The 23,897-nt window shown below is 27.3% G+C and overlaps 1 protein-coding gene across 3 annotated transcripts in view; it reads right to left on the bottom strand.

Annotated features, from left to right (window-relative positions):
- Nucleotides 1-592: 592 nt before the first annotated feature.
- The window catches only part of LOC136091595 (uncharacterized), a 28,028-nt gene continuing 4,723 nt past the window's right edge, over nucleotides 593-23,897 (bottom strand). The window contains exons 3-7 of one of the 3 annotated variants that reach the window (XR_010644103.1): nucleotides 19,927-20,071; nucleotides 4,370-5,104; nucleotides 1,868-1,970; nucleotides 1,497-1,796; nucleotides 593-1,015 (exon numbers count right to left, since the gene is read on the bottom strand). Coding sequence is in view for 1 of the 3 variants with exons in the window: in XM_065819288.1 (XP_065675360.1) it covers nucleotides 1,564-1,796; nucleotides 1,868-1,970; nucleotides 19,927-20,071 (481 nt within the window). In the remaining 2 variants the exon portion in view is untranslated. The remainder of the gene's footprint in view (nucleotides 1,016-1,496; nucleotides 1,797-1,867; nucleotides 1,971-4,369; nucleotides 5,105-19,926; nucleotides 20,072-23,897) is intronic. The other 2 variants (XR_010644104.1, XM_065819288.1) reach the window with 2 other exon arrangements.

Here is a 23,897-nt window from a genome sequence, read left to right as displayed (position 1 = left end):
ATAGATGTATATTTTTTATATACTTTTTCGTTTTTTGCAAATTTTATAATTTTTTTCTCTATTTCACGAAGGGGCTTGATGATAAGACATTTTGTGTTCTACTTGCATTAGTCAGGTTGTAATTATTTGTTATTAGATCTTAAGGATAATATTGTTAAATGTGTGCATATTGACAAAATTAATAAATAAAACAGATGAACTCTTATTTTCAAAGCAAATTCAATTTAAAGTAGTTTTTTTTAAATTACTTTTATTTGAATTTAAAATATAAAGTTTAAAGATCTTTTAAAATCATATTCTTGTTATACGATATTTTCATATTTGTTGAATTTAATTAAGACGGCAGCGTATAAATTTTTTGTTTTAAATGTATTTTGATGTTATTATATATTTACAATATTTCAAAAGTTTAAAGAATAATCAAAATGTTAGATGAGTTAAAAAAAAGTCAAGATGTTGTCATCGACGTGAATATCATATAAAAACTTAACACAGAATAATGTTGTGTACATTTTATTCCAGCCAGCAGTTTTATTTACTTACAAATAGAAAAATAAAAATAAAAAAAATAAAAACATAAAAAAAACTTAGTAGACATCTTTGAAATCCGTTTTTAGGCATATTTTAAATGCATTTTATATATGTTAGCTTGCTGATTTCAGATTGACAGTCACGCAACAACACTGTTTTGAAACCTAATGCTTTGAAAAAAGTTTTTATTTATCTATAGAGAACATATTTTTTTTAAAAAACCACTGAATTTTTTTCTTGATATCTGAAATATATCAAAGAATTTATCAAAGAATAATATATTTCAAAAAGTAAATATCTCTCAACAAGTTTTATGTTTAGAGTTAACATATTTGTATAATATTTAAGATATTATTAATTTAACTCGGTATGGGCTCCATGCAACATTTGACCTGGCGTATACTCTTTGCCTCGCAAGTAGTTACGGGGTTGACGTACGTTTGGTCGGATATTTCGTCAGCCATAACGATATGCAACATGTGTTCTAAATTAAACTAATAGTACATAATAATTCTACAAATAATTTTATATATATATAAATATATAAATATATAAATATATATATATATATATATATATATATATATATATATATATATATATATAATCTGGTCGGACAAATATCCTCAGATTTGTGATATTCGTCCATTTGGTCGGACGAATGTCGCCAGTCTTTTTTTAATTTCGAAATTTTTTTTGTCTTAATAATACACTAATAAAGAATTAAGTTGTACTTTTTTAATGTTATATAAGCCTTAGGGCAATTGTTTTTAAAAGTTACGTATTAAATGTCTTTTAAACGTTTTTTAAACGTTCTTTAAATAAGAATGTTTAAAAGACGTTTAAAAGACATTTAAAATACATTTAGAACATAAATTTTTAAAAAAAAATGCCCGCTGGGAAAGTTTGAAAAATTAAAGTCAAAAAAACTACAGTATAAAATATAGAAACATGTAAGAGCTTACCTTTAATAAAATTACTTGTTTCAGAAAAAATGGTAGCTAACTTTTCTTTGTTTGTTAGTTTGGTATATCAATTTTTAACTACTGCTTTATTTATTCTAAACTCATAATGAATCTTATCTGTGTCGGATCTATTGTCTCCGTAGCTCTCATCTTTTTCTACTTTATCGTTTTTTATTTTTTTGCAATATTTTTCTTTGCTTACTCCGAGAAATTGTTTATCATTATTCAATTTATCGAGTACGTCTGGTTTTAGCATTTGAGGTGAATGGATTAATTTGATTGGCTTTTGTAAGTCGTTTTCTATTAATAAAAGAGTTAGAGAAACTTAACTTACTTTAAAAATTTCAAGTACATTTCAAAGGAACATTTACCAAAACTTGTTTGATTTTTTCTCAATCTTTTATTTTCTCCATTTAGTTGTTCTGCTTTCATCGAATGCCAACGCGATCGTCTGTTCCCAAACCATATGTGAACCTGTTTATATAACAAAAATTTGCTTTTAAAAATATGCAAAAAAATGATCGATCCACCCCTTAACAGACCAGCACTGCATAGTCATTTAAATGGTTAAGATAAACAGAAATATTGATTACTTTGAAATTAAATTTTGCCAAACATTCTGAAACAAAAAAAGAGTCTAGACATAGCTAATAAAACTATTAAATAATAGTTATATAGGTAAATAAGAATAATATAGGAAAATAATAACATCAGAGGTTGTATTTATTAACTTTAAAATATTTTCGTAGCATTTTTTTATTATTTGTAGTTATTTAATATTCTGATAAGTCTGTTGCTAAACAACATGATATTTTTAGGGTAGAAGTAGAAGTAAGAAACCTTGGAGAGTGTGCGTTGCATATTGGATGAACAAGCTTTAGTTTTATTTAGTCTTCATCATCATCATCATCATCATCATCATCATCATCATCATCATCATCATCATCATCATCATCATCATCATCATCATCATCATCATCATCATCATCCTCATCCTCATCATCATCATCATCATCATCATCATCATCATCATCATCATCATCATCATCATCATCATCATCATCATCATCATCATCATCATCATCATCATCATCATCATCATCATCATCATCATCACTATCATCATATACTGTTCCTCTAATATAAAACCTAGAGCATCTACTTTCTTTAACTAAAGCCTGTTCATCCAAAATGCAACGCACACTCTCCAAGGTTTCTCTCAAGGTTTTTACTTTTACTTCTACCCTAAAAATATCATGTTGTTGATATTATTATTTTCATTTATTGGTTTTTATTACCTATATAACTATTATTTACTAGTTTTACTAACTAAGTCTAGACTCTTTGTTTCAGAATGTTAGGCAAAGTTAAATTTCAAAGTAATCATTTCATACCCTCTACGATTAAGATATATCTTTCATATTAGTTCTAAAATTGTTTTTTATAGCCCTTATGATTAATACTCACCTTTTATAAACGTTAATACTCATATTTCATATTCATAAATTGCATTTCAGTTCTATAGAACTTATATGAAAGATGCGTCTAACCACAGGAGCAATGAAGATATTTATTGTTCAAATATGTTATGTATTTATGTTAAGTATTTAGTTAATATAAACACTAGATATATTCATTGTGCGAATGACGTCATAGAGATGACAAAAAATAATTTAATCAACATGAATTTTACTTGAAATTTAATGAAAAATTTCAATGAAAAAAAAAAAACTAAATAGTTAAATGCATAAAAAATATTTAAATAAATGGTCATTATTTTTTTTTTTAATTTATTTGCAATGTTTTAATTTTTTTCAATTTTATGGAGCAAAAAGTCTTATGTTGGTCTATGTTATTTAACACATGGTTTCAAAACTTTTTAATTCTTTTAACCTTAGAGAATACAAGTTACAGTTTTAAATGAATCTTAGAAAGTTTAAACACCATGGTTTAAAACATTATTTATCGAAATCATTAACTGAAAAAATGCACGTAGTTGCAGCTATTTCAAGAAACATGTTTTCATTATAAAAAAACAAGTCATCTGAATCTTCAACATTTTGGACAATTTAACTATGTAAATCAGATTATCTTAAACTGCGGTTGCGGTTACGGATTACATTTAGACAGCGGTTACTTATTGCATTTTATGCATTACAGTAGCAAGATGTTTGAATTTTTGTGTTGACTCTGTTTTTTCAAGCTCAATAGCAAGAGATTTGACGTTCGATGTTCACACAAAGTCTAATCAATTTTGCTTAGCGTGCTTATCGTGGACCCCACTTATGGAACAATATTTTTTTGTGAAATTTGACCGACTAACATTTTTTTACCATTCCAAACTCCACCTAAAAAATTCCTTGACTTAATAATAATTTTAAATAATTCTAATATTATGAAAGTTGTTATACAACTTGAATTTTTGCACTTTTTTTTAACTTTATTTTTTAAGATACTATACTTGTCTTTATTTTGGTTCTTCTTTCTTTATAAGGTTCTGACGACAAGATCGTATTATCTTCTTTCAGATCCTAGCTTATATTTCATTGTTAAGAGTTAGTTTATGTGCACATCTATATATTTTTATGTCTATGTATTTATATATATTTATAAATATGTATGTATGTGGTTGTGTATGTGTGTGTGTAATTTTTTTTATTTGTATAATATTGAATTAAAATTTGTAACTATTTTAATTGTAAAACGATTTGTATGGCATATATAATTGTACAGTGACATATTAATGAAAAAAAAACTTGATTAGTATCAAAAATAGTTTTTTTTTTATATTTCCAATTTTCTCTAGTATTTATTATACAGTAATAATTTTAGATTTCTCTTCTAAATAATAAGATATTACAAGAAAAACATACTTATACTTTGTAGAAAAAGAAACTTTGACAACATCACATGACCATCACAAATATGATGAAGAATTTTTGATTATCTTTTTTGAAACTTTAAAAACAAACTTTTTGAGAAGAATACATTTGTTTAGTCATGTTTCCCAATTCTGACAGCTTTTAAAAGTTAAAACCACTAGAAGAAAAAACTTCGACAAAACATACATACATTTGTATAAAAACTATGAATACTACTCAAAATTAATCGAGATAAAACAATTAGTATCATTAGCATCTTTTAGTTCTGGATGACACTTTAAGAGACTGACTGTTTCTTTACAAAATACATTCAGACAAGTTAAAATTTGTTAACTGCTTTTCTAAAACATGTTCCTCCATGGTACTGTAACATAATCTTAATATAAATTTCATATAATAAAAGAGTCCAACTTTAATGTGTGTTACCTGAAAAGTTCGGAAAAACAATTAGTAGATACATACTCTCATGAAAAGATTTCACTATTGATCTTAGTCTCTAACGAATACTTGACTCTCTGTTCAAGTGTTGAAGATCAACTCCATTAAAGTTGTAGTTTTATATGTTTGCTTTCAGATTACTGAACAATTGTATAAAATCTTTTTAATTGGAAGCACCTCGTCAGATTGAATATTTCAAGTTTCTGCATGTGATCTTGAAGAAGTTTTTTTTTTAACATCTTCACTTCCAACAAGGCTGCAAGCATCCACTATTAGAGTTGGAAGTTACTGGAAGAGAAAAGATACCGTTTATAGAGCAAGATAACGATTAACAGTCAATTTATAAGATTGCAAATTATAAGAATCACGAAAATAAGAAAAAGGGAGCAAATGTCAAAGGACTGATGTTTGAGGAAAAAAATGGTAAGTTATGTAAAGTAAACTACTTTGAAAAGTAATTTTGGTTATAATTATGTAAAAAATGTACGTCAAAATGTAATTTACTTTTTAAATGTAAAAAAAGCTATTAATGAAGTACACTACGTAAATATAATATTTAAAAAACATAACATTTACTTTACAAAGTAAAATAAAACTACATCATAACAAAAAATTACTTTTACGTGTAAAAGTAACTAATTAGCAATAACTGCTTACATAAAAGTAATTTGAAAAAAATTGTTATTTACTTTAACAAATAAAAGTAAACTTTTTCTTTGAAATTTTATACTTTACTTTGTAAGTAAGTAAAATGTAAGTTATATTATTTACTTTCTTAAAAAAAATCATTTCATGTTGATTTAACATAAATTTAGAGATAGGTAGCGTATTCAAATCCATCGCCTGTTTGAGGGCACTTCTGGGTAATGCTTAAGGTAATAATCTGATGTATGTGGGCAGTGTTTGTGGTGGGGCATCGGAAAAGGATTTTTTTTCACATATATCATAAAGGGCAGTTCTACTATAATTATTTAAACTAACTTTTTCACATATATCATAAACGGCAGTTCTACTATAATCATTTAAACTAACTGATATAGTTTATATGATTAAAGGAGTGTTTATCAGATATAATCTTTTATTGTATTTTATCATATATACTCTATTTGAGAAAAAATGGTAAGGAAAGCTGTTCAATCTTCTATTATAGGTTGCGGGCACACTAATAACCTTGTTTTTTGTTGCGTTGGTGTTTAACCCGCTCAAGAATGATTAGAAAAATAAAAACTTATTAAATTAAAATGGTGCTTTAGAATAAACTTGTATTTTTTTCAAACGTTAGATTGACTTCACTTTCTCGGCTATCAGTTGTCCCAGAATCTTGCCATTAATTTTTCACTACCATGCGTGTTAAATTTGTTTTCTGGGGAAAGGTAGTTGTATCCTTATTTATATATAAATAAGGGTACAACTACCTTTCCCCAAAAATAGGTAAGTGGCCCTGATAACAATTTACTGTAAAGGAGCCGGGCATATTTGTAGCTATGCTGCTGCTTTTCTCATATTACGCGTGGTTGTTGTCAGGGCCGTTCCAAAGAGGTCTCTCATCGGGGGAGGAGGGGAGGGGGTTAAATGTGTTTTTTGATAATTAGAGACACACGCACACACAAAAAAAGGTTCTGCTATATTTGACATTTGCCAACTATACTTCAAAACTTGCCAACTGAAATGCTAAATGTACAAATGTGATAACTCAAATGCATATACAACAGTTTGAGGGAAGGATGGGGATACCCCTTCATCCCCATTCGGGATGGCTCTGGTCAGCCCTGGTCGTTACAACCACTTTAACAGAAATGAAAATTAATTTTTTTTTCAAATTTATTTATTAATAGAAAATAAAAAAATAAAAAATATAAAAAAATATAAAATATAAAAAAATATAAAACTGTTCTCTGGAATGAACTAATTTCAATTAGTCTATTCCAGACAACAATTATTCCTTTATTATTTTATTATCTTACAATTATTCTAGTTAGTTATTTACAGAAATAACTTTCATTTTGGTAAGATTGGATTTTGACTACAACCACGCCTAATAAAATCCAAAATACAAATTTTAGGATAAAATTGCAGAATGCAGAGCCATTTCCAAAGCAAGAACAATAAACGAGTTTTTTTAATATAGAGTTTTTTTTATAAGACAGTTTTTTTAAAAAAAATTTAAAATAACTGATGTAAATAGCATCAAGAATAATAAAAAAAAAATTAAAGTTATATAAGTAAAAGTAAAAGGAATTAAAAAAAATTTATAACTTTTCATAGCCACAACAGCCGCTTATTTTAATTAATTTAATGCTGCAAATTTAGTAGGATGGTTCAAAAAGCACACTTTCAAATTTAAAATTATACGATCGATTGTAAAGAAAAGTGTCTCGATGTTCAAAACACTTTTCAATTTCAATCAAGTTTTTTTTCTTTCAGGAAATTTTTGATACTTTTTTTATTTTAAATTTTTTAAAGTTTAAAGTAAAAAAGTTTACTAAATTGCAAATCACAATATTTAAACAACCAGATTCCAATCACATATTTAAAATCAGGCCCGTAGCAAGCTTTTTGTTTTTGTTTGAGAATTTAACTTTATGTAACGACATAGAGCAAACTCCAAACATTTATATATTCATGCTTATGTAAAGCTTTTCAAAAGTATTGCGATAATCGGATTCTGTCAACAATAAACCCCTAAAATGATAACTTCCCGTTCATACCATTAGTGTAAGAGCGATGAGTTTATAACATTTATATATAGGGTAGAGCAGGGCTAGTAATTTTTACTAAATCTAACAGATCTCATGTAGGTGCGTCGGATTTACATAATTTTTTTCTACATTTGAAAGATAATTTAACTTGCTAAAAGTTTGTTAAGAAAAAAGTATTATTTTTGATTTTATTAAGAAGATATTGCCTAAAGTTTGCGGAGCTGCACAACCTCCCTCAGCAGGGTAAGTTGAGCAATAGTGCGTGGTAAGTTAAAAAATTATCAAATAAATGAACATGTATGGTACAAAACTTGGGTGAACCATCAATAAAACTTTCACTAACAGTAAGCGTGTGTATAGTTTATAAACTTTTTATTTTATACACTTTAATGACGTAAGTTAAAAAGAGAAAAATTAAATTGTAAGAAAGTGTCATAAAATATAAAAATAAAATTTTATACAACTTATCTTGACCTTTGAAACCCAATTTAAAAATTACTAATTTAAAAAAATGTATATAAATAATGTACCGCACTATTATTTCTCATCAAAGTTGTTTCATTGTGTTTTATAGTTCAGTTTTATTTATTTTCCTCAAAGCTGCTCAACTTACCCCTACAAGACAAGGTGGGACATTAGGTAGGTTTTAAAAAGAAAATTTAAGAAAAAACAGCTAATTTTAATCTAAAGTCCAATAAATTGGTAAATTATAAACACTTAAGTGATGGCAGATAAAAAGTTTAAAAGCATATAAGAGAAAAATAGCATAAATCATCGATTAGATATTTTGTTATGTGATCCATTATTAGATGTTTTGTCATGTGATCTTTTCATCCATTAGATGTTTTGTCATGTGATACGTAGTTTTTGAGATATTTTAACTGCCCAACAACTTGCCCAACTGTGCTCAACTAGTCCCGCTCTACATTTTTTTAACATTTTAAGCTAAATTTAAGTTCGTTAACAAGTCTCTAATGTCATGCAATAATCTCTTAGTGTTTAAAAACCATCACCATATAAATTTTGAACAAACTCCCAGTCATTTAGGGGATTTAAAATACTATCTTTAATTAAGTTATAAGTTTGTCTAACAATGAAATTCTGTTCCTCATTCAAAAGTTCGGAGCGAAAGATAATTTAACTCTTTTTTCGTGAATACGTAATCAAATGACGCAGACTTAAAGAATAACGAAGAAAATTAAGTTTTTATAAGTGACTTTAATCTATAAGATCATTTGTATTTATCAAAAAGTAATATAATATTGTTCAAATTATTCTTATTTTATCATTATTAATTTAAAAATTATCAAATTAATTTTTTTTTCAAATTTAATTTCGTCATTGATTTTTGTTTTTTTTATTACATAACGAGCCTTTATTAAAAGACATTCTTTAATGCAGTGATTGATTATTAATTTTTATAATTTTTTATTTTTCTAAATTTGCCGTTCCAAATTATTATTTTTCTCTTGTAAAATATACAAATGGCGGGAACAAGAAGAAGACAAAAATAGTCTTACTGCCGAGTCCCTAAATATTATTATTATTATTTACGTATAAGTCATTAAAAACTTGTCATTAAAAATTGATGATAATGTGTTTTTCTGAAGTTTGAGTTTAATAAGTTTTTTTTTTAGTTGACAATTATAGTTTTGTATTTTTTGGGAGGATGTCTAAAAATTTAATATATGTGTAGCTGAAATACTAAATTCTCCTGTTTTAGTATGTTATTTTAGAAAAAGAGAAATCAATTTCTAAAAAAACATACTAAAAACAGAAGAAATATTGCATAAATAACAGAAATTTTGAATAATTTAATTTTTTTACCATATAAATAAAATGGTTTAAAAAATAATATCCATGAAAATATAAATTAAACAAAATACAAGATTTAATTTTAAATTGATTTAAATACAAGTATTGCGTGGTATTATACCACGTGAAAAGCAATGTAAAAGGTTTTATAATTTGAAAGTGTGGCGATTCCTTTTATCACCAAACCGATTAGAATTTCTTAATCAACAGCATTTTTAACTAATAGTATTATTAACAGTTACGTATAAATGAGGTCTTTTAATATGTAGTTAAAAACCATATCAAACTCATTTAAAGACTTTATGGTAACCAATAATATAATGATGTCTACTTGCGTAAATTCTGAGATGTAATATTAATATAATAATAAAAAATCAATGTTTTTGAATAATAGTTATACTTTTGGTAAATAAAACATACTTAAGTGCCAAACTTAAGTATGTTCTTGTTTATATCACATTAGAATGTTTAGAAAAATGTTGAAACAACCACCTTATTTGGTTGAAGTGTTAACTATATATAATCATAACACTTGAGCTTTGAATTTTAAAAACTGTCGGCTTAAATGTGGTGTAAGAAATTAAAAAATAAAAGTTACTAATTTGTTGCCCTCACATTTGCGGTAGGGGTGGTAAATGTTTTATGGTATTTTTTTTCCAGGCTCCAAACACCACAAGCTTTATTTCTTAATCTACGTATAAATCATTGCTTAGCTACATTTCGGGTTATACGTATATTACACAGTGGCGTAGCAAAATATTTTGGTCAGTAGACATACGTGGGCAAGTTGCTCAATTTCTATTTCTCTGGAACAATAACATTTCTAAAAAAATTTCTTTAAATATATCATAGGGCTCCTAAACCTTGCGGCTCTAGGTTCAGTTGCTTGTGGGACTGTAGTTTTTGCTTATACTGGCCTTGCGGTAGCTAGGCCTCTAATTCTACACGCAGATAGAGATATTTACGTGAAAAGTTCTAAACTTTTCATGCCCATATAAAAGTACCGTAATTGTTTAAACCAAGACTTTAAGAGTCAAGGGATATTCTTGAGCATGTTGACTTTTTTTGTATCAAAGTGGCAAAAATCTTTACAAAAATAAATCGCCCTCTTAAAAAGTTCGGGGCTCCTTAATCTTTAACGCATGGTGTTACAGCCCCCATAATTCAGGACAAGTTTAAACTTTATCTCCTTAATTTTTGAAATAATAAATATATTTGCACAAAAAACTTGTAAAAAAGAACCAACAATTGCGCCGGTTATTTTCCGTTTAAATAAACTACCCTTTCTGAGTATCCGATGGGTATATGCACCTTCTGCTAACTGCCTTGTTTCAGCTTTGTCTAAATTCTTTGTCTAAAACCTTTCGAATGGCTGGCCAGAGAGTGAATATTTTTGAGACGGTTTGATTCAGAGAATGGTTATTATAGCTAAAACTATCATGGACCGGAACAAAAGAGGAATTTAATCATGGGCAGAAACCTATTATTGGTATTTTCAAAATTTATAGGTAAGAAATAACTAAAACCGCGCAAATCAAGTGTTGCGGCAAACTAAATGTTAGTCTTAAAGTTTTACTTTTTTGCATTACTTTGGTACGAGATCCTGTCAAAGTTATTGTAAAATATAAGTAAATTTATTTACTTACATTATATAACTTACTTTTAATTTACTTTACAAATTATATAAAATGTTAGCTTACGTAATTTAAATTTTATTTTATATAATTTATTTTTAATATAGATTTATTATTATTCTTAAAATAAAAAATTCCTGCTTAAAAAATATTATTTTATTTGTAAATTTAATTTACTTTTATAAGTAAATATAAGTTAAAGTTTGAGGAACTTATATATTTAGTTATGTAATATTCAAAAGTAATTAACTTTTAAATGTAAAAGTAAATTACTTTTTGATGTAATCTTCTTTTAGATAACTTACATTTGAAATTAAAATAACTTACAGTATAAAGTAAAAGTTGTTTCAAAAAAATAAATTACTTATACGGAAATGTAAATTTACATAAAACGTTTAAAATTACTTTAAGCAATTTACTTTTTGATAATTAAAAGAGCCATCCCTACTAGCGTTTAAAACAGCACTAATTATAGCATTTATAGAAAGAGAAAAAGAAGCAACATTACAACAATGTGATAATGGTTGGAGGTTGGCTGTAAAAGTAGGTCCAACTACGTTTACAATGGGCTTTTGCGCCTTGTCTTAAAGAGAAAGGGCATCATTGGAAAATCCGCTCCAAATATGGCAAAAGTATTCCGTAAAAGGACAGATTTGAGATTTATAGAGATGAAGAATCCTGAGTAAGAAAGTGGCGAGCGCGATAAAGAGATAAAACTTTAGCAGATGTTAATTTTACAATCAGTTTGAAGTATGGTTTCCAAAAAAGATCAGAATTAAGAGTTAATCCTAGAAGACGAAAGGTAGATAACTCATCAAGTACATTACCATTACTAGGAAGATCTAGATTATTGCAATAACGATTAGCTAAAAAAATTGGATTTAATCTGAGTTAAAGTTCACTAGCCACTGAGAGCCCCATGCTGTAGCAGAAGTGAGATCCTTTTCAAGCCCAAATTCCCCTTTAGGCAATCAGAGAGTGTTGTCTTCTTATCAAGACAAGAATAAATGGTAGTATTACAATTTTTATACTACAATTGGTAAGAAAGGATTTAATAATATTAAAGATGTTACCTGATACAACGTAAAAAGAAATCTTATGGAGAAGACCAGCACGCAAGACTTTATCAAAAGCTTTAGAAATGTCAAGAGCAATAACCTCAACCTCTCCCCATTTATCGAATGCACAATTAAATCTATCGCTTATTACCGTTAACAAATCAACAGCATTAATAATCAGGAAAAAAGTTATTAGATTCAAAATGAGAGATCAAGCGTTTGTTAATTAAAGACTCAAAAACTTTGTTTATGATAGGAAAAAGATTAATAAGATGATAATTAGACGAGTCAGATTGCTCTCCAGAATTTTTGAAAAAAGGATAAGAGATGCTGCTTTTCAGCAGGCTGGAAAACTAGACTCTAATGAGCACTTTTTAAATAGCTTTGAAAGTATAGACAACAGCTTCGGAGAACACTTCCGCAAGACTATGACAGGTATGTCGTCAGGACAACAATCTGAAAAAACGTCTAAGCAGGAAATCACTTTAGATACAGAAGCTGGAGTGATACGTACGTCAAGCAATTTATATATCAGATAGAACGTAGTGGAATAAAGAGCTAATATTGATGAGAAGTTCTTAGAAAACAATTTAGCTTCGTCTTTAGGTGAGGTGAGATAATAATTTTAGAGAGATCAAACCGTGATCAGCAGCACCTTAGGGTAAATGTGGAGAAACTGAACACGACTAGGATCAGAAACAGTACATAATTCGAGTAGAGAACTAGAGTCCTGGAACTACTTCAAGATTCTACTAAGACAACCATATGCTTTAAGTATTTTACTTGGTTTTACAAACATAAACGCAGATGAAAGATAACGAGATCTTTCTTTGCCAAAATATTTTTGATGAGGCGTGTCCAACCGGGCAGTTCTGTTCACAAAAGCATTTTCTTTCTTATTGAGTATAATGTCTATGTTTATTTTTTATCTAAAATTTAATAAAAATTTTTATTCAATAATTTGACAAAAACGTCCACAAACAAATATGGAAATACAATATGGTTGCATGAAAAATAATGTTGTTAAACGATTGGTCTGCATAAAGAAAAAAAGGAAATGCTAAAGGTGTTTGAAAATATCTGTTTATGAAAAATTTTTTTCAAGGTACCCATACAGCTACAACAAACAGAATGTGTTAAAACATTTTTATTTTTTTTTACATATATATTTTATCTTGAAATCATTACATTTAGAAACATATAAATTAATACTTTAGGTGTGAATTTATTTAAAACTGTAATGATTCTCTCTTATAAATTATTCAACCGTTTATCATGCTTAATAGTTGCTTAATGCTCTCTCATAAGATGTTAAAAATATTTTATTTTGTTGATGTTGTTGTTACTCTTTGTTATAACTTTTTTTTATCGTTATAGTGTAAGTAAAAATATGATCAGGAAAAACGCATTTACAACTGAAGAAGCTCTTTTCTTTGTTTGAACCCAGGATGATTTTCATGACTTATAGTCAGATATTAAAGGTTGTAAAAACAAAAATGAAATAGAATTTAAAGTACCGCTAAAAATAGTGAATAGTGTGATAAAAGTAAAAAAAAAAATAATAATAATGTAAATAACAATCATTAAAATTTTTAGGAGTACTCCTTGATGAAAAAGTTACTTGAACAAATCATATACATTATCTTGAAAGTAAAATCTCAAGAAATATTAGCTTACTTTATAATGCAAGGCCATTTTTAAATCAAACTAGTTTAAAATTGTTATATTTCTCCTTTGTTCATAGTTATCTGAATTACGCAAACATTGCTAGGTGTAGCACAAATCAAAACAAATTTAAAAAACTTTTTAATAAACAAAAACATGCAATGAGAAATCTAATGCAGGCGTTTTTACTCACTCCAAAGAACTATTTATAAAGCTGAATATTCTCAACGTCTACCAAATAAATATTTTTCATCTTTTAATTTTCATGTATAAAGTTAATAAAAGAACAACACTAAACCTTTTTAATTCGTTGTTCAAAATAAATAAACATAGATACTTAACCAGATACTCAAACAACACCTATATTCAGCCCAAAAGCTTTTATGCCACAACTGAGTTTTCATTATCCATTAGAGGACCAAAAGTATGGAATAAAATCCTATCTAATAAACTTAAAACTCTTGAAACTCTTGTCGAATTTAAAGTAAAATTGAAGCAAATGCTCCTAGTTAGGGATGGAGTGCTTGATATTTTCGGGTGACACAGATAAGTTTTTTCGATTTAGTTTAAAGTTTATCTTTGTAATATATGTAATATACATGTAATATATGTAACATACATGTAAATATATATATTTTTTAATTGGAATGGTTCAATTTCTTCTCAATTCTGCGTTTTATCAATAATTTTAGTATTTAATCTTAATTAATTTAAAAAAAAAAAAAAAAGTTGTTAAAAACCTTTTTTTTTTTTTTTTTTTTATTGCAAGTTTTACTTTGTGCAAATTTATATTAATCTTTATATACTTATTTATTTAATATTTATTGCTAAGAATTTGTTATTTTACTTTTTATTGATTATTTTTTTACTTTAAAGGAAATTTTTTTTAAGTTTAAAAAAAAAAAAAAAATTCTTTATGACCCTGTAACTTTTTGTTTTTGTTTTATCTTTTTAAAAATAAAGTCTTGTTTTACATATATTGGCAACATTTATATACTCTATACGAAATTATTTATTTTTTACGGAATCAATCTCGGGGCTTGGCGATAAGACAAATTGTGTCTTCTTCTTGCCCCGGCCATCTGTATATTGGAAATATTGGTTGTATTTATATTTTTATACGGCAAAAAATGTAGAAAAAAAAAAAAAAAATATTTCAAATAGAAACAGAGGCTGATAAAAATCATAATAATATAGAAGCTTATGATCTTTTAAACTATGACAGTCATATTTATAGATAATGCTTGTCCCAACCGTCTAATAATAATACAGATTATTGCGGTATGAGAATTTGTGCTCTATTAAGTAATATAAGCAGTTTAACAACATCCAGCTATTGTCAAATGTTATGGAAAAACGAACGAAATGAGGCTAGTGCTAAATAAGCCAATATGTATAGTGTCCAAAAAATTGCTACTTCTTCAAGCAAAACCAACCAATTACTTAGTATACAGACGTTTCTGTCTATTTTAAAATTACATTAATGAAACAAAGTACCCTCTAGTAGCTGAAATTATTTAAAAAAATACTTACATCTAAATGATAATTCTATAAAAAAAGGAAGCAAAAAACGAAAGTAATAAAATTTTTATAATACATCTAATTATGGCTCACGTCGGAACTAACTGTAAAATTTTTGAACCTAAAATCGAGCAACCTACTGATGAGTTAATTTTTCCAGCTAAAACAAAATCCAAGAGAACAATTTGATGGAGTTTCAAAAATTTTTCTCGAGTAGAAAAATCTGGGATGGAACAAATCTTTTTTTTGTACTCAGGTTTATCCAACAATTGTTAGAAATGCTCGATGTTTATGGAACCTCAACACTAAACGTGGCTTTGCCAACATTTAGTGTTGAAGCTTCATATAAACAATTGATGCACTGGAAAATATATCTAAACGAAATGACACAACATCCTCATCAAAAGCATGAATTTTATTATTATCAGTTAAAGAAAGTGATTTTATTGTGTCTTTAGGCTGTGCTGCATATGTGTTCTCTCTAACAAATGGGCTCAGTCAGTTTTGTTTCAAAAAAAAAGTTTAGATTTACAAAAAGTAAAATATTGCAATAAATATCTGTTAATTGTTTTAAAACAAAAAAAAGAGAAAACTGCGAAGAAATGTTTAGGAAATTTTTAGAGCAGCAGAAAAATAGTAATTTAAAAAGATAATATTTATTATATGCGGTAGTGGTGTAGTGGTAAAAGCGCTCGCTTCATAAGCGAGAGGTTCGGAGTTTGACTCCCACCACGTCCCTGGAAGTACCGCGCTCAACTTAGTTTCTCCGCGCAGCGGCCTTGCTCAGAAAGGTTCGTGTTTCGGAGTTAAAGAGTTGAGAGAGGGTTGTACCACGAATAACAACTAAAAAAAATAAAAAAAAAAAGTAGCCTCCTCGACTGTAGTGGCCCCCCTCGGGCCTTGGGGAGGTGAATAATCTAAAAAAAAAAAATAAAAATAGTTTTACCGTCAATATATACTTTCAAAAACAACGGAGAAATATTTCAGGCAATCAATTTATACTCATATACTTCATGTGCTGATATTGTGCATAAACAAGTTTTTCTAATGAAAATTTGAAGTATTTTTAAATCTTTTATTCGATGTCAAAATATTATTACACTGAATCATAAAGATATTGTTGATACAGTTTCTGCAATCAGTTATACCAAAGGCGTCATTCTTGGGTTTATTATCCAAAACTTACCTATACCAGAATTTATATCGGAAGTTAAACTATGGTAGCGCAAATGTTTAAGAAATAAGGACGAGGGAGGAACTACATCACTGCCAACTAATCTTACTGTTGTTTTTGTTTTATGTTACCAGGAGCAATACCCAATCATTCACAAGTTTTTCAAATTATTAATTCATGTCCTGTAAGTGTTTCCAGTGCTAAACGTAGCTTTTTAACACTGCAAAAAATTTAAAACTGGCTTAGAACACGAATGAAAGAAAACAAACAAGTCTGATCGGCCTTACTTAATGTTTTAAAAAAATTTCAGCAAATGTTAAAAACGTGATTCAGTGTTTTGTCGGCTAATTGTAAATTAGAACTTATTATATGAGCTGTTAAAATAATCAACAAATTAAGGTTTTAAATACGTATTTAGTTAAACGACAAAACTCTCTAACCTTTCTTCAATAGTTCTGTTTCATTAAATTTAAATTACTTCAAGATACTATAATATTTTAGTTAACATTGCATGCTTTTTTAATAAAAGGATGCAAACACTGAGTATTAATCACAAAAAAAAGTTTTTTCAAATTATATTAGTGGGGCAATCGCTCCCATCGCTCTCCATCCCCCCTACCTACTCTATGGATCCGCCTTGAATTAGCTACAGAAAAAGACTTTTTTTTTGCAAACCCCCTCAAATTGAGGGGAGTTTATATGGTCATATATTTTAAACGCTAAAATATTTTACTATGAAACTTAAAATTTATCGATGAAGTCTAGTTGAAAATAGTTCAAAAAATATTTCATCAACTTGTTGCTATCACGTTCGGGGCAGGAGAAGGGGGAGGGGCTAAACCTTTGGGGCTTTTTTGTTCCTAGGCTCCAATCATTAAAATTTTTTTACAAAGCATCTTTATTTGACATAAGTATAAACATATAAATGTTTGGAGTTTGATCCATGTCTGGAAGTTAGATATCTCGAAGACTAAAAATGCTGGTGCCATCCCTGCTTAAAAGTTTAAATATACGGCTTCATAAATTATTTATTCAACCTGAACTTCTATTAAAATCGAATTCCAGCTAAGTTTAGGGAATCTTCTATTCTTGGTAAAATTGGATTTTAGAAAATAGATTTAAAAAAGCAATTACATTATCTTGTTCTTTTTTCTATAGTAAATTTTATTTTTGAAGTGTTTTTTGAAGTGAATTTTTATTGAGATGCTTGAAAAATTATTGAATCAAAGATTGCATCATTGTCCTACTTAAAATATTGTCCTACGTAAAATATTGTCCTACTTAAAATATTGTCCTACGTAAAATATTGTCCTACTTAAAATATTGTCGTACGTAAAATATTGTCCTACTTAAAATATTGTCCTACGTAAAATATTGTCCTACTTAAAATATTGTCGTACGTAAAATAGTAATAAAATGCAAACTGTTAATAAAATACAGAGAAAAAAAGAATATCGTTTAAAATTTAAAATAAAAATTTTAAGCATATATCAGTTTTTAAAAACCAATCAGTTATGTTGATGACTTTCTTAAATGAAATCGGTAAATAAGTTTTCAACATCATGTCATTCGACAAATTTACTATTTTATTTTAATTCCTTAACAATGAGTAATGAGTCAAAGGAGCAAAACTGCTTAGATATTTGTGGAAGTTATATGACAAGATTGTGATAAAATATCCCGATTGTTTAAATTATAAATCAAAAAGATGGAAAATTTTAGAAAGGTGATAGTATCTTTATCAGAGGCGCCTAAGGTGGTACAGTTTTAGTAGCATAATTATTCCAGCAGTAATTCAAAATGGAGCCTTTGCGTTTATAAGAGAAAATTTTGAAATGTTATTTGAAAGCTTTATTCTCTTAAAATGACTTTTTACTGCAAAAGTTTTTAACAACTGTTCGTTGAATTCAAGAAGTAATCACTACAAAAAATCACAATCTGCGTAAATAATCGTTTACGTATACTAGGTATAAATATCGAAGTTGTAGACAATCTCTACTACTTGTTTGAACTTTACCTTTTGCTTCCCCGTTTAGTAATAGGTTTGCATTCGGCAAGGAACTTATTGTATCTCTATAGGATTTTATTTTGTACAGTATTTTTGCTGAATTTAAAAATAAGCTGCATTATTTAATACCTTTTTCTAAATCTAGCAAAAATATTACCAATTCTTATCTAGATATTTATTAATTCAATTCTAATCTAAAAGTTAATTATTTCTTTAAAAAAAATACAAACTACATTTTTCTAAAAATTATAAACTTTAAAAAACTTAGTGCAACACAATACCTTTGTCGGGGCTCTTGAATGAAAAAGTTATTTATCTAAAGAAACTTTACGACCAGATGGAAGATCCGAAACCAAAGTGTCTACCAGCTTCATTGTTGAAGTAAGAAGCTCTTCTAAATGCTCGCACTCTTTTACGCACGTGAAAGAGTGTGCGCATCTAAAGTACATTTCCAGTGACATCCTGTGAATGTTTTATAATTGATCTGTTGTTATATTATAAAATCTTTTCATTATTTTGATTTTGAATTTAAAATTGAAATTTTTTAGGCTGAGTTGTGAACTTTTTTTTTTTTGCATGTTTATTGATTATATTTGTTAAAAAGTTTTTTAGTTTTTAAGTTTAAAATTGAGAAATAGATGAACTTTTTTCAAAAACCAAAATATAAAATACATTAGAAAACTTTTTAATGCAAATCAGTATCAAATAATTGAAGATGGCAGCTTCTTGAACAAAGTTGGGTAAACAATTGTGTACCTTAAGCTTATTGCAATGCACATGCGTTACAGTAAAAGCAACGAACCATTTGGCACCTAACTATTAAAATGATTCACCAGCATTCACCTACAGAATAAACTCCAGATAATATTTCAAATAATGTTAAACAAATCCCGGTCAATTTTTCAGCTTCTAGCTCCGTTAGCAGCCGAGGCGATTTCACGGGGGTAGGGGGCAATTTTACGGGAGTGGGTGTTCCACCCACCCCCAAAGAAGGTGATTTTCTAGTTATAGTCGGCTTTTTTACGAATTTAATAGGCTAGTCGGGTATTTGACACAATTTAGTTGCTAAATTTTTGTTTTGAGGATCTTTTTTTATTTTGTTTAAGAAGCCAGTCGGTACTTTTTATAGAAATAAAAGAATTCTCCACCCCGCCCCCATTCATTTTATTCTTAGAATCGCCTCTGGTTAAAAGTACTACAAAAGCATAAAACTATTATTATTCAAAGTTAATATTTTAAGCAACAACTTTCATATTTTGATTTCTACGCTGTATGTTTATAGTTCTATGTTACATATCTATGATTAACGTGATTCCTTTGGTCATACCCATATTTTTAACTTGTTCTTTAACTTGCAAGCTTAATGTCTAATTAATTCTAATAATTTACAAAAACCCAATGATTTGAAACAATATAAATTGTGGCACAGTATGTTCTTTATAGTATTTAATTGTTTATACTGTATATACATTATACTTATTTTATATTTTTTTAAATTATTTTTGGTATTTTATAAATTTTAAAAACTCAGAATACCTTTTTAGGATGCATTCCAAGTGTTTTCGCAATGTGGTGTCTTTCATTGCTGTCTGGATATTGATTTTTAAGAAAAAATGTCTCTAACCGTTTTAAATTTCCTTCGGTAGTTTTTTGCAAATTAAGTTTTCTCATACTGAAATTTCTAATTACAAATAAAAAAAAAATTAAAAAAAAATATAAATAAAATATTATAAATAAAAAATATAAATGAAAAAATAAATGCAAAAGTTTCTTATGTGTTGTTTTTTAATAATTTAACTTTTCAAATTTTATTTCACAGAAAAATTAATTAATTTTTAAAGAATACTATAGATTATGAAAATAAATCTCAAAATGCTATAGTGCTATCTTAATTAATTATATTTACAATATTACTGCAATTATTTATAAATTATTACCATTATTGTTTTTACTACATACTATTAGGAGTCAATACTATTAATATTAACTTAATTAAAACTATTGCAATTTTTATTTTAAAAAGAAAAAGAAGATGTTGTTACTGCAAATAAAATTTAATAATAAAAAGTGTTAAAAAATAACTCATGCTGGAGGGTATAACTTTAAGTAAAATAACGATTCATGCATTCCATCAAAAAAACATGGATATGTTTTTCACAGATGTTTTCTTTTAATTACTACTAGAAAGAAATTGTTGAGTAGTATTTTCTAATAGAAAATTACAAAAAGTACAGGTTATGATAGAGGAGTTATGCTGGTTTTAAGAAAAATGAGTTGCCTATCAATTATGCTGCGTTGTCTTTTTCAAAGAATTATTGTATTAGTAATAATTTACCCCGAACAATAACTTTAAATTATGACAAAATTTTATCAGCATGTGGTTTAATATTTGTCCAGAGTTTTAGGTTAAAATGTTGATTTTTATGACTATGATTGCACAAATTACAACCAACGTTGTGGTAAACATGTTTTTTAGCTTTGTGGTAAACATGTTTTTAGCTTAAACATGTTTTGTAGAGCTTTCACCCTGCTTCATTTTCTAATGTTTTTCATTTTCTGATGTTTTTTGTTACTTTAATTAATTAAACACAAACATAGTTTTGTCAAACATAAAAATAAGAATGTCAGTGACACAAAATTCTTTACCACGTTCTACTATTCACTTCTATTGTTGAGATTGTAAGAAACTATTACATTACAAAATAACGTAACATTATGCAGTATATGTATGTCACTCAATGTATTAAACGTAACAAAACATAGCATTTTAGATGCTGACTAAAGTTCTCATGTATTTTTTCAAAAACGAACAGTATTGTTATATATTTAATTGGTTTTATGATCTTTTTGATTTTATGATAAGATGGTTGATGATTTATTAGTTTTATGATCAAATGGTTGATGCAATAAAAAAAACAAATGTCATTCTCATGCTTAGCTTAAATTAATTAGGAAACATTAAAAATTTTCAATAAAAAGAGAAATAAAAGTTTTTTGTTACATTTTTTAACATTTTTTATTGAACCACTAACACTTAACTAACTTAACACTAACCACTAACTTAAAATGTGGTCTTGGGTAAATCGAAGGAGCAGATGACAGTATAATTATTGTAAACTTTATTCCATATCCATATTCTAGTTTAGGGCATTCTAAAGGGCTATAAAAATATAGCCAAAACAAATTTTCAATGTAATTATAAACAAACATGTTTTTAAACCATTATATATTGAGTGGTTTAAAAATCAGCTTTCATTTTTACATTGGAAACACTTTAATTATAATGCAAACAACGTTTATGAAAAATTCTTTGAAACATACTTCTGCATATGAGTCTAATTTTCCAATTGCTACAATTATATTTAAAAAAAACACTTTAAGGACTCCTGGTTTACCAAGGGATTTTTTAAGGGAAAAAAAAACACTTTAAGGACTCCTGGTTACCATGGGATTCAAAAAATCATCCGAAGCTAAGTAAAAGGTATACATAAAATATCTGAAAGCAAAAACACCAGCTAGCAAAAAAAATTTACAAATACTACAAATAAGTGTACAAAAAAAATAGTTGTTTAAAACTTATTAATAGAGTTACAAATGACTCAAAAAGCACTTGGCAAGTATTAAAAGAAATTACTAGAAAACAAAAAACATGCTCAAGCTCTTTGTCCCATATGCTTAAAATCAATAACAATAGGTTATATGAGCCACAAATAATAGCTCATGAATTCAATAAATATTTTATTAATTATTTGCCAAACTCTTATTTGATGATTTTGAGAAAGCTTTCAAACCTTTAAAAAGGAATAAAACAACTGGTGCAGATGAAATAAAAATATTGTTATAGATTGCTTAGAACAATTAAAAAAGTTTCTCCTTTTAATTTTCAAAGCACTCTTTCATCAAAGTATTTTTCCTGAATGTTTAAAAACAGCCAGTTACCCTTATCTATAAAAAAGGTGGCAGATTCAATAACTATTGTTCTATCTCTATTCTTTCTATAATTTTCTAAAAATTTAGAATTACGTTAAACAGGGTTTAAAACCTTTTTAAATCCAACAATAATTTAGAATTACGTTAAACAGGGTTTAAAACCTTTTTAAATCCAACAATAATTTAAAATTACGTTAAACAGGGTTTAAAACCTTTTTAATTCCAACAATAATTTAGAATTACGTTAAACAGGGTTTAAAACTTTTTTAATTCCAACAATAATTTAGAATTACGTTAAACAGGGTTTAAAACTTTTTTAATTCCAACAATAATTTAGAATTCGTTAAACAGGGTTTAAAACTTTTTTAATTCCAACAATAATTTAGAATTACGTTAAACAGGGTTTAAAACTTTTTTAATTCCAAAAATAATTTAGAATTACGTTAAACAGGGTTTAAAACTTTTTTAATTCCAACAATAATTTAGAATTACGTTAAACAGGGTTTAAAACTTTTTTAATTCCAACAATAATTTAGAATTACGTTAAACAGGGTTTAAAACTTTTTTAATTCCAACAATAATTTAGAATTACGTTAAACAGGGTTTAAAACTTTTTTAATTCCAACAATAATTTAGAATTACGTTAAACAGGGTTTAAAACTTTTTTAATTCCAAAAATAATTTAGAATTACGTTAAACAGGGTTTAAAACTTTTTTAATTCCAACAATAATTTAGAATTACGTTAAACAGGGTTTAAAACTTTTTTAATTCCAACAATAATTTAGAATTACGTTAAACAGGGTTTAAAACTTTTTTAATTCCAACAATAATTTAGAATTACGTTAAACAGGGTTTAAAACTTTTTTAATTCCAACAATAATTTAGAATTACGTTAAACAGGGTTTAAAACTTTTTTAATTCCAACAATAATTTAGAATTACGTTAAACAGGGTTTAAAACTTTTTTAATTCCAACAACTTACTAAAGAGTAATAAGTATAGTTTCAGAAAAGTTTCAACTGAGCAATTTGTACATCTCTGAAAGTCTACTATTCAATTTGTACATCTCTGAAAGTCTCAATATACATTACGCATTTTTATTGACCTATCAAAGCTTTTGTAATGGTCGATCATCACATTTTAATCCAAAAAATAGATTTTTAAAATGGTTTAAAAGCAAAAAATTATTAAAGTATTAGGCAAAAACGGGTCCCTGTTTAACATCCCCCGAAAATCAACAAAGAATTTTTACCTAGAAGTGGAAAAAAATAAAAAGACAGTCGTGCCAGCAGAAATTTTCTGTAACAGTTCAACAAAAACAACAATGCCGTGGACCCAAATTTGGATAAAAAAATTTACTTCCCACGCTTTCGGACCGACGCAAAATATCCTCTTTCGTTTTTTACACAACAGTCTACCTTCTGCCACCTTGTTTGCCAAATACACAAGACAACAGATTGTTAAAAATAACAAATGCAAAATTTGTGGTAAAATTGAGGTCAATCTTCATATCTTTGCCAACTGTCCTCCTTCTGTTAAAATATGGGAGTATTTTAAACATGTATATAACTCCTTGA

This window comes from Hydra vulgaris, chromosome 15 (genome assembly GCF_038396675.1).
Source record: "Hydra vulgaris chromosome 15, alternate assembly HydraT2T_AEP".
Lineage (NCBI taxonomy): Eukaryota > Metazoa > Cnidaria > Hydrozoa > Anthoathecata > Hydridae > Hydra > Hydra vulgaris.
This window is presented reverse-complemented; position numbering and strand designations above follow the sequence as displayed.